At 51.6% G+C, this 11,192-nt stretch overlaps 2 protein-coding genes across 3 annotated transcripts; both read right to left on the bottom strand.

Annotated features, from left to right (window-relative positions):
• Window positions 1–274: 274 nt before the first annotated feature.
• Window positions 275–7,261, bottom strand: CUNH12orf10 (chromosome unknown C12orf10 homolog). Of its 2 annotated transcripts, none has more exons than XM_029205646.1 (7): window positions 6,915–7,176; window positions 6,625–6,737; window positions 3,342–3,501; window positions 1,208–1,360; window positions 948–1,070; window positions 649–830; window positions 275–496 (listed from the first exon to the last, which is right to left on the bottom strand). In XM_029205646.1, the coding sequence occupies exons 1-7, from the start codon at window positions 7,128–7,130 to the stop codon at window positions 298–300; spliced, it is 1,146 nt and encodes a 381-aa protein (XP_029061479.1). In that variant the 5' UTR covers window positions 7,131–7,176; the 3' UTR covers window positions 275–297. The 2 variants fall into 2 exon arrangements, 1 of the variants encoding a protein (XP_029061479.1); XR_003791141.1 differs by having other exon boundaries at window positions 276–496; window positions 916–1,070; window positions 6,915–7,261.
• A 153-nt stretch (window positions 7,262–7,414) lies between these two features.
• Window positions 7,415–10,770, bottom strand: PFDN5 (prefoldin subunit 5). Its single transcript, XM_029205647.1, has 6 exons — window positions 10,608–10,770; window positions 10,298–10,400; window positions 9,956–9,987; window positions 8,823–8,897; window positions 8,619–8,724; window positions 7,415–7,620 (listed from the first exon to the last, which is right to left on the bottom strand). The coding sequence occupies exons 1-6, from the start codon at window positions 10,677–10,679 to the stop codon at window positions 7,544–7,546; spliced, it is 465 nt and encodes a 154-aa protein (XP_029061480.1). The 5' UTR covers window positions 10,680–10,770; the 3' UTR covers window positions 7,415–7,543.
• Window positions 10,771–11,192: the final 422 nt, after the last annotated feature.

Genomic DNA, 11,192 nt, shown 5'->3' with positions numbered 1-11,192 from the left:
TATGAGACTCTTATCTTTACCCAACATTGGGGTATACTGAAGAAGAAAAAGCCATGGACTTTGGGTTAAGATCTTGGCTCTTTCACTTTTTAGTCATTTCTTGTGAATTTGGTCAAGTTATTTTACCCTTAGAAACTGGATAGTTTCCAAACGATTTGGAAAGCAAAGCTGAGAAAATACCTAGCACAGGCTCTGGCACATAACAGATGTTGTACTTTTCCCAAGTTTCAGCAAGTTCCCAGAATGATGCAGGGCAGTAATGGAGAAATACTTCGTCAGTATGAGACAGAAGAGATTTTATTGGACTAGGGAATTTGTGGGAGGCATAGGTGCTGCGCGCTGGGCCAAGGTGGCACGGGCCATGCTCAGGGCACCCTCTCGGGTACGGTGCCCACCAATGAAGCCACTGGTGTGGACAAAGACACAGCCAGGAATGCCACTGACCTGGTCCAGGGCCTCATCCCGAAGACCCCGCCATGGCTCTGGCAGGGGCAGCCTATGAGTAAGCAGAAAGAGGGAGTTGGTGGGAGCAAATGGAGGCCTTGAGGAACTGGGAGAGGGGGAGCAGAAGCCTAGGTTAGTGGCCTCCTCCTCTGATAGGGTTGAAACAGGCCTGAAGGGCTGCAGGGCGGTCCCCTAGGGCCTCACCTGCTCTGGAATGAATGCAGCTCCTTAGGCACACACTGTACCCGCCACTGTCCAGCCTGGTCCGTGTAGATAACAAAGGCGATGGTCCCCGGGGAGGACAGCCCCGATTCCAGGTGGTAGAGGTGCTCCTTCCAGGGGCATCCACCCTTCACCAGTTCTATTATCTCCCCACTTGGGTCCACCTGAAAAGGAAGTGGAGCAGGGATAGAAGGTTTAGGGTAGGAGTGGGAGCCCCTGTTGGCCAGCAGCCCACCAGGAATCACTAACCTGAGCCACAGTGCCTCCTCCCAGGCCAGTACCTGGAACCGCTGGGCCAGGGCCTCTTCCACCAGGGCCCGGGCTGGCAGCCAGCTGTGCTGGTAGAAGTCTAGTCTCTGCAGAAACTCCTCTCGAACCAGGTCCATTGCACGCTTGAACCCGGCCTGGGAATCACATGGGAATTAGAACCACAGTGCTGGCCCAAAGTGCTAACTCTGCTAGGGCCTGACGGGACAGCCTCTCTCATTTTCCCCTGAGGTTCTCACGTGCCTCGTGGTCTCTTCCCCACGGTCGTCCTCACCTCAGTGTCTTGGTTGGGCTGGTTCCAGGTGGGATTAAGCCGAGCAACCCGGGCGCTCAGCGTAGTGGTCACCGCGTACCGAGGCTCTCCCTCCTCCCACTGAGAGATCCCATTGTCCACCGCATCCACCTCCTCCACGAAGTTCTCGTACATCTAAGGCAGCATAGGAGAAATGCTCTGGAGGGCGCCTACCGTTTGCATAAAGCTTTATAGGCCTCAAAGTTTGTGCATACACAGTCTTTAATCTTTACTACAGCCCTGCAAGGATCTCCCAACATTAACTGGATGAGGAAGGGGGGAATTGGGGAGTTCAGCAGCTGGCTAAAGGTCAGAGAGCATACAGTGCTGGGGCTGGAATTCAGATCACCTGATTTCTAATCCAGTGCTCTACTACCGCTCAAAGCCTGAGCCAAGGCCAGCCTGTGTGGGGAGGGGGCTGCTGCCTTCTGAACAAGGAAAAGTCTAGAGTTCCATGAGGGGTTCTGTGGGAGTGGATCCTCATGGCCTGGGGGTGTAAAGCTCCAGGTGAGCTGAGCAGGCTATTCACTGATCCAGTTAAGAGGTACAGGAGGAGGGCTCCCCTGGTGGTGCAGTGGTTAAGAATCCGCCTGCCAGTGCAGGGGACAAGGTTCAAGCCCTGGTCCGGGAAGATCCCACATGCTGCGGAGCAGCTAAGCCCACGATCCACAACTACTGAGCCTGCGCTCTAGAGTCTGTGAGCCACAACTACCGAGCCCATGTGCCACAACTACTGAAGCCCGCGTGCCTAGAGCCTGTGCTCCACAACAACAGAAGCCACCGCAATGAGAAGCCCGCACACCACAACGAAGAGTAGCCCCTGCTCGCCGCAACTAGAGAAAGCCCGCGTGCAGCAACAAAGACCCAACGCAGCCATGAGTACTGGACTAGACATCAGGGCTGGGATGTGGTCCCAGGGAAGCCCATGATGTGCCACGTGGCATCAGCAGCTGCTGCATCTCCTGAGCCTCAAGAAATGGCAGGACGGGGCTCCCCTGTGGCGCAGTGCTTGAGAGTCCGCCTGCCGACGCGGGGGACACGGGTTCGTGCCCCGGTCCGGGAAGATCCCACATGCCGCGGAGCGGCTGGGCCCCGCCCCGTGAGCCATGGCCGCTGAGCCTGCACGTCCGGAGCCTGTGCTCCGCAACGGGAGAGGCCACGATAGTGAGGGGCCTGCGTACCGCAAAAAAAAAAAAAAAAAAACTACAAGGACATACTATACTGTATGGCACAGGGAATACAGCCAGTATTTTATAATAACTATAAATGGAGTACAATCTTTAAAAACTGTGAATCACTATGTAGTTATACCTGAAACATACAATATTGTACATCAACTATCCTCAATAAAAATAAATAAAATAAAAAAACCTTGGGCATAATTTAGTTCAATTGCTTAGAAACCCCTTAGCAGTAGAAGGGAAAATTGACCCAGGCAGTCTAAAACCTTAGTATTCCAGAAGCTCCAATTTACCGTTCGTATTTCTTCAGTTTTGGATCAGAGAACTGAACTCAACAGCCTATCTGCAAAAAACAGAGTTGACTGCACCTGCAGTTTGACTTGCTGTGAACTTCACATTAGTGGGGTCAAGTAGGAGTCCTCAGAATCATCGATCCAACATGCACACCAGGGACGCTAGCCCTGTTCCTTCCCCAACCACAGGCACCTGCTGAGCTGCCTGCAGGGGGCGCTGGTGGAACCTGAAGAGGTTTTCATAATCAAACCCTTCCCAGTTTCCCAAGTCAGTGTGCCTCCAGTGAATACAGTGGTGCCCAAGATATGCTGCCCTCCACCTTCAGGGCAGCCAGAACCTCAGCCATATGCTTCCAAACATAAGCAGCCTCCTCTATTACCAATTTGTTGGACAACGTACATATGTCAGGTCATGCAAAGAAAGCCCTTCCCCATACATTACCTCATCCACTTCTCACAAGCACCCCAGGATGGAGGCAGGAAGAGATTAACCATTCCCCTGTGAGAAGGTGGGCCTGGCTGAGGGAGAAAGCAGTGGGCCAGCACGGGTCAGGAACCCCGACCCGAGCCCAATCCTGAGTGCCACTCCGGCCCGCCTGGTGGAGACGCATGTGGGGGGCATCTCTGTCCTCGAGTCCCCACCTTGTCATAGAGGGTGCCCACCACGCTGTCCTCTTCGCTAGTAACCAGCAACTGGGCCAGCAGCTTGTGCCCGAAGTGCAGATAGATGAGTCCCGCACTGCTCAGCTTGGTCTGCCACGGCTTCCCAAGGGACAGGGAGCTCATGGTCTCCGTGAAAGACCTGAGGAGCACAGGGAGGTGGGGCTGAGGCAGAGCTGCCCCGGTTCACCCGCAGTGTTGTGTGCATGTGCAGGCACAGTGGGGTGGGGCGGCTGGGGAACGCTATGGGAGTTGGGAGAAAGCCCAGCTGGGGAGGCTTTGGCTTGTCCTCAGGGGTCAACATGGACTTGAGTTTGGAGTCTCCATTCATGCATTCATTCGACAATGGTTAACTAAATGCTTACCACATGCCAGGCTTTGTGTTGTAGACATTAGAGATGAAAAAACTAAGACCTGTCCCTGCCTTCAAGTTCATCCCCCTAAGGTGGACACACACGCACAAACAACCAAGGGAATGCTCTAGCTAGTTATAAACAAGGAAAAGGCAAGAGGGAGGAAAGGGTTCAGGAAGAGAGCATTCAGGTCATTTCTGAAAGATGAATTAGTGGGTGTTTGCCAGATAAAGGGTGAAGAAGAAAAGGCACTGCAGGTAGAGGGAACAACATATACAACAGCTAAGAGAAAGATTTCTCCATGTAACTGCAAGAAAGCAGCTTGGCTTGAGGAATGAGTGGCAAGAGATAAAGCTGGGGCCGGACCAGGGCAGGCCTTGTATGCTACACTTCAGAGTTTGGACTTCATCTGTAGGTAACGTGGAGCCACTGAGAGAGTGTAAGCAGGGCAGTGCATGTCAGAAAGAGCACTGTGCCAGCCAGCATGGAGAAGCGATGCAAGGAGATTACCTGCAGTGGCCCGGGCGAGTAAGGAAGGCAGGGTTTTGAATAGCAGTGCAAGAGCGGACACAAAAAAGGTATGAAAGTTGTTAGGACAGTAGAAACTACAGCTGTAATTTCTAAATACCAGTCCCTCAGAATCACCTAGGGAGCTCATTTTTTGGTTCTAATGTTTAATGTTCTATTGCTTAGGGAGATCAGTTCATGGGTGTTCATTTTCTTTCTTTTAAATTTTAATTTATTTTTATTTTTGGCTGCATTGGGTCTTTGTTGCTGTGCACATGCTTTCTCTAGTTGTGGCGAGTGGGGGCTACTATTTGTTGCAGTGTGCGGGCTTCTCATTGGGTGGCTTCTCTTGTTGCAGAGCACAGGCTCTAGGCATACGGGCTTCAGTAGTTGTGGCATTCGAGCTCAGTAGTTGTGGCTCGCGGGCTCTAGAGCGCAGGCTCAGTAGTTGTGGCGCATGGGCTTAGTTGCTCTGCGGCATGTGGGATCTTCCCGGAGCAGGGTTCGAACCTGTGTCCCCTGCACTGGCAGGCAGATTCTTAACCACTGCTCCACGAGGGAAGCCCCATGGGTGTTCATTTTATGTTTTATATTCCAGAAATGTTATTCTTTTATGTGTCAAACACTGCATAATTTTTTTTTAAAGTATATAAAATCGGGACTTCCTTGGTGGTCCACTGGCTAAGACTCTACACTCCCAGTGCTGGGGGCCCGGGTTCAATCCCTCGTCAGGGAACTAGATCCCACATACTGCAACTAAAAAAGATCCCCAATGCTGCAACTAAGACCTGGCGCAGCCAAATACATACATACATACATACATATATAAAAACATTAGGAAAACGGAAGTAGTCAATAATGTCAAGTGCCGGGCTTCCCTGGTGGCACAGTGGTTAAGAATCTGCCTGCAAACGCAGGAGACACAGGTTCGAGCCCTGGTCCGGGAAGATCCCACATGCCACAGAGCAACTAAGCCCATGTGCCACAACTACTGAGCCTGCGCTCTAGAGCCCGTGAGCCACAGCTACTGAGCCCACATGCCACAACTACTGAAGCCTGCACACCTAGAGCCCGTGCTCCTCAACAAGAGAAGCCACCGCAATGAGAAGCCCGCGCACCGCAACGAAGAGTGGCCCCCGCTCACCACAACTAGAGAAAGCCCGCGTGCAATAACGAAGACCCAACACAGCCAAAAAAAAAGGAAAAAAAAACAACTAAATAATATCAAGTGCCACAAAGAGGTCAGTTAAGGTGAGACCCTCAACCAGCAACCTGAGCTTGGTGTTGAGGTCACTGGTGCCCTTTCCACAAGCATTTCCAGTAGAGAGATTGGGAGAGAACTGGCTGAATGAATGAATAAATGAAAGGATGGATGAATGGAATGTGCAGCCAGGGTCAGCTCTTCATTTGAAGAGCGGCTGAGAAGTGAGGGTGACAGATTAGGCTGTAAATACTGGAGAATTCCCTCCCAACATCATTAATGAAAGTAATACGTGTATTTAGAAAAAAAGGGAGAGAAGTAGCGAGGGAAGGAGAGAGAGAGAGGGAGAGAAACAGACTTAAAACAAAACAAAACCTCCTAATGACCCCTCGGAAATAACCACTTTATACAGTGTGGTGTATATGAGGGAGGGTTTGGGGTGTTTTTCACTCCTTTGTTTTCAAGATGGGAGATGCTTAAGCAGAGTTCCTTGCTGTAGGCAAGAACTAGAAACCCTGCCATGTGAAGCCCCAGAGCATAAAATGATACACTGGAAAAGGGGCAAGCAGAAGGAAACAATGTCTCCTGAGTTGGGAGAAGGGAGCTGTTCAGGAGTGAGAAACTGAGGCTGTCCATGCAGGAAAAGTTCAACTTCCTTTAAAGGGAAGAGACAGGATCACTCACTAAGGTAGTTTGATGAGGCAGGGGCTTGAGGAGAGGGGAAAAGGACTGGAATGGTACTGTGGATAATGGGCTACCCTCGGATAAGACTGATTTCCCAGTGGAAGAGTGTCAACGACAAAGGAAGACAACACACACCTTAACTATCACCACCCACCACAATCATGTGGGCCCCCAGCAGTCTGAGGTGGGGCAGCAAGGGCACATGACTGGATTAATCCCAGCTGGGGTATTCACTGGGGTGACGATGGGGCTGGTGGGAGAAAAGCCTGACTGAGCCGAAGAAGGAGGTGAGTTGGAAGGGGCCCAGGGACTGACCCGGGCCAAGGGAGGCCCAAGGCCAGCTAGATGGGTGCAGAGCAGGTGGAGAGCTGGCAGCACGGAAGTCGGTAGTCCCATGGGGCTCAAGAGTTTGCTTTCCAGGATGAGGCGGTTCCCTTCGCTGACACGGACCACGGCAGTAGACTGGAGCACTGAGAAGAAAGAGTCAAGGAAAGGTAAACAAATGGTAGTGGGAACCCACCTCTGGTGATGGTCATATCGGTGTCTCTGAGGGTCGTACTCGCCACCCACGTCTACCACGATGTCACAAGAAGCCAGTTTCTCGGGGTCCCGGGTCCGCACAATCTCTGCATCCTGCAGGGGACACAGGAGGTGAAGAGGCTGCCGGGGTCGCACGGGTAGGGGATTAATGTTGGGCTTCCAGGGAGCCGGGGAGGGGAGGAGGGTTTCTCGGGCGGGACCCCGTTAGGGGCACGCGATTTGCCCCGGAGACTCGCCGGCAGCCCCCGGGTCAGTGTGCGCTGCCCGTACCCGGTACTCGGGCAGGAGGCGCAGCAACGCGCACGCCAGCGCCTCATCGCAGTGGAAAGTGCCGTTGTGCGTCCCGATTCGGGGCGGGGCCATGAGCTGGCTGCGGGGTCGTTTGGAGAGTGGGACGGACTCCAGGATGCGCTTGAGATGCGGGCTTCGGCGGGGTGGCGGCAGCAGCAGCAGAGGTAGAGAACCGCGCAGGAAGCGGTGGCCCATGCAGCTTCCCCTGTGGGGAGGTAGGGCGCCGACCCGGAAGAGAAAGCGCCCGAGCAGCCCCCACTTCCTCTTGCCGGCCGTTTCCACGACAACCGGCAGCGCAGGGAGGGCGCGCCGCCCCGCACAGAATTTCGACCCCCGCTCCTCGAAGGGCCCCGGGTGGAGCCTCCAAGATGAGCACTGTATCACCCCTGCTTATCAGGCTCCGGGAGGGGCACACCCTCTCACCACCGCCCTCCCGTCTCATCACCAGTCCCTTGCCTAATGCAAGAAAAGACCAACACTCTCCCCAGCTGGCGCATTTATTAGCATTAAACACAAGACCCTCCTCTTCCCGCATTGCAGGAAACCACGCCCCCAAAGTCCCAGGCCCCTGAAGCAGGCGCCCTATATCCGATTTCTGAAACAAGCTCTCAGGCCTTGGCGGTAGCCTGAGGTGCTCCCAGGGCTGTGAGCTGCTGAATTTTCTGGCTCATCATCTCCATGACAGCTGTGGGAAAAAAAGAAGAGTCAGACCCCGGTCAGGAGTTAAAGGGGAGAACCCAGAGTTAAAGAAAAGTGACAGGGAGACAACCAACTACAGTTAATAAAACTTTTAACACAGTGATCCACTGTGGAGGGCACACACAACACAAATTTAGAGTCTAAAATGTGTCAGTAAATATGAGAACCACTGGGATATAAAAACGAACAAAATACAGTATTCAGATGAGTCAGATATAACCAGAAAATAACGTGGAAAAGATGTCTGCCTTTAGAACGGTGGTTCTCAATCCTGACTGTATAACAGAATCACCTGGGGAGCTTTTAAAAAAACATTGTTCCCTGGAATCCCTGCCCCCCCCGCCCCCCCACTGACTTACGGTTGATCCTTGAACAACAGGGGTTTGAACTGTGCAGGTCCACTTATTCGGGGTTTTTTTTTCAATGGTAAATTCTACAGTACTACCATGATCCACGACTGGTTGAATGTGCAATGCGGAACGGAGGATATGGACGGCGGACTGTAAAGTTATATGCCGATTTCCTTCTACTTCACCAAGGGTTGGCACCCCTAACCCGCACACTGTTCAAGGGTCAACTGCAGTTGGTTTGGAGTGGGCCCAGGTTCTCTTTTTAAACTCTCTGGGTGATTCTTAATGTGCAGCCAGGGCTGTAATTGCTAGCACTTAGCTAGTTAGGGCTATATTTCTTTGCCGGGTGTTCATTTACATGCATCTTCTCCCTCATCCCATCCACACTAAGTAGGAACTCAAACACACAAAGAAAGACATGATTCCCTTTCTGTAAATTTCTCAAGCACGGAACCCAGGAATCTATAAATAGTGGGTATGTAATGCACAGAATCTAAAGAATAACACATCAAGACACCAAAGAGAAAACCATGGTTTTAATCCAGCAAAGGGGACATCCCCATGGATCACAGTGCAATCCCTGTTTATTATGGCTGTAGAAAGGGTTCAAAGAGGTGCCCAAGGCCAAGCTTACCCTGTTTCATGGCATGCTTCTCCTGCAGAGCTGGCTGGATTTTCTCCATTTGCTTGGTGAGAAAGTCTATCTTCCTCTTGAAGAAGTCCCTAGCATCCTCAGCCGTCTGCAAGGTCAGAGGTGAATGAGGGGTTAAGAGGAGACCCCATTCTGCACTCTAGAACTCCCCTTCAGAGGGGCATCCATATGCTTCCTTCCACTCACCTTCTCTACATAGTAGCCAGTTCCCACATCGATGAGCACATGTTCCACATCATGCAGCTTCCCAGGGACATACATCTGAGAAGCAAGGATTAAGGGAAAACTAGCCCAGCATGAGTCATGATTCCCTGTCAGCTAGTGTGCTTGACCTCCTAAGACCCTTCTTTCTAAAAAGCTAGAAGGCAGGAATTCCCTGGCGGTCCAGTGGTTAGGACTTGGCACTTTCACTGCCGGGGCCCAGGTTTGATTCCTGGTTGGGGAACTAAGACCCGGCAAGCCTCGGGGTGAGCCACAAAAATTTAAAAATAAAAAGCTATAAGGCCCAAGGACCAAATAATCTGGAGGCCTACAAACTCCAAATGCAGAGAGACAGGGAAGTTGGTTCCTTATGGAGAAAATCACATATGCTGATCTTGCCCTCATCCCATCTGCCACCTTCCAAGCAGTTCTTACAGTTCTTCCCATTAGCCCTTCCAGAAAGACTAGAGTGATTTTTTTCCTGTTGCTGTTGAGTAGTTGAGTGAAAAGGCAGCCTCACTTTCCCTTTAACACTCCCAAACATGAATTAGCTAATTCCTGATGAATTTAATGTTCATTATTTAAGCAATCCCTACTATGCTGCTATTCCTGTGCTTCCCTTTCAGCCTGTCAGTTCTCTGGTACAGTTTACAGGTGCCTATTGTCATAACTTGCTCACTCAAGTAAAACATTCAACAGGTAGACACAATCCAGGTTTCTTAGTAACAACAGTTTAGGAATAAGAGCCACAGTTGAACTAAAATTGAGGATTAATAAACAGAACCAACACCCTTGTTTCTGTATCCTCTCTTCTAATTGCTTATGTTTTCTAAGTTATTAGTAGAACTGTAAACCACCAGTTTTACCTCCCTGTTAGGTTATATCCTCAAACAGCAAAGGGAAATAATCACACCTCAATTCTACATACACCTGGATGCTCACAAAGCATTAGCTGGATGTTGGCCCCGGGTTAGAGAGCAGAGCTAGGAAGCGTGTATAATAGTACTCTCAGAACCATCCGAGCACTCTGGAGTAATTAAAACCTCCCGTCCTTCTTTGCAGGTTAGGTGTGAGGAGAAAAGGCGAGGGCAGGGTAGCAGTTCCTGCAGAAAGGATACAGAACTCGTCAGTGGGACCAGTAATTCTTTCCCTGTGAAAGCAATTAAGACAAACAAGTGGGGGAGGTTGGCAGCTCCAACGTTTAGACATTAAAGGGAGTTTCAACACGGCACAGCACCTAGAGACTGTACGAAAAGGACGGAAATAGGGACAACAGGAGCAGAAGAATGTCCTGGGCATTTCAATTCTAGGTAAGCAACATGCAAAGGGCTCCCGTAGCAGTATACAATACATAATGGACTGCTCTCTCGTCTCAGGTAAGGAAAACTGAATTAGGAGGCGGGAAGAGAGAAGCCGGCTCGCAACATCCCCCAGGTTGCCTTCACACGCCTACCCCGTACCCTCGTTGCTTTTGTTCAGCACGTTCAGACAGTCCTTGGCTTCCACATACTTGGTCTGTACCACCTTGAGCTGGGCAATGGACGTGGACAAGAACTCCACTTCCTACAGAGGATGGGAATAAGGGTCAGTGTGAGGGCTGGCGGGAGAAGGGGGCACAACCGGAGAAGGGGCGGGTCCTGGCACCGCGTGGCGGTTTCGCCTGGGAAGGGAAGCCTCCCCAGCTGGGGAGGAATGGAGTGGGGCGAGGGAGTACGCGTGGTGGGGAGGGATGTGACGCGGCAAAGCGGTGTCTCTGGGGCCCATCCCCACCTGGTCCAGCTGGTTCTTGAGCACTTCTAGCTGCGGCAGATTCAGCTCGGTGATATTAACCGACTGCGCCATGCTGGGAAGGACGACTTATGAAGCCGAAGCCGGCCGGGCGAGCAACGCTCTAGCCATCCTCTGGGCATCTCGATGGCTGCGTCGGGAGGCCTCGCTGCGCCAGACGTCTCTATGGTCCTCCGTCCCGGAAGGGAAGGGAAAGGCTGGTTAGTCTCTGTGACTCCCATTGGAAGAGAAACGTCCCAAGCCTAGCGTAGTCAAGTTGTAGCAAACAGAATTCCTACGCTCAAGGAACCTAATCTTAAAAGTACGCAGGCCATAACCACAGCGTTGTAAAGCAATGTATGCTACTCCACGTAGGTGGTATAAACCTAGTGACAACAGGCAAGGAGGAAGCCTGTGAAGTTCTCCGAGTGGGGGGAGTAGCACTGTGAAAGGAATGCTTTGGGCAGATGAAGCGGGAGTCTGGCGGTGGAGAGAACACAAAGGAGGCCCGTTATCAACTAAAAAGTACAGCAGTGGGTTCATTAATCAGTGCAGTGTGCTAAATTACCATGTGCTAGAAGTGAGGGA

This window comes from Monodon monoceros, unplaced genomic scaffold (genome assembly GCF_005190385.1).
Source record: "Monodon monoceros isolate NGI ecotype Baffin Bay Population unplaced genomic scaffold, NGI_Narwhal_1 Super_Scaffold_6, whole genome shotgun sequence".
Lineage (NCBI taxonomy): Eukaryota > Metazoa > Chordata > Mammalia > Artiodactyla > Monodontidae > Monodon > Monodon monoceros.
The sequence above is the reverse complement of the archived record's forward strand: the minus strand, read 5'-3'. Positions and strand labels throughout refer to the sequence as shown.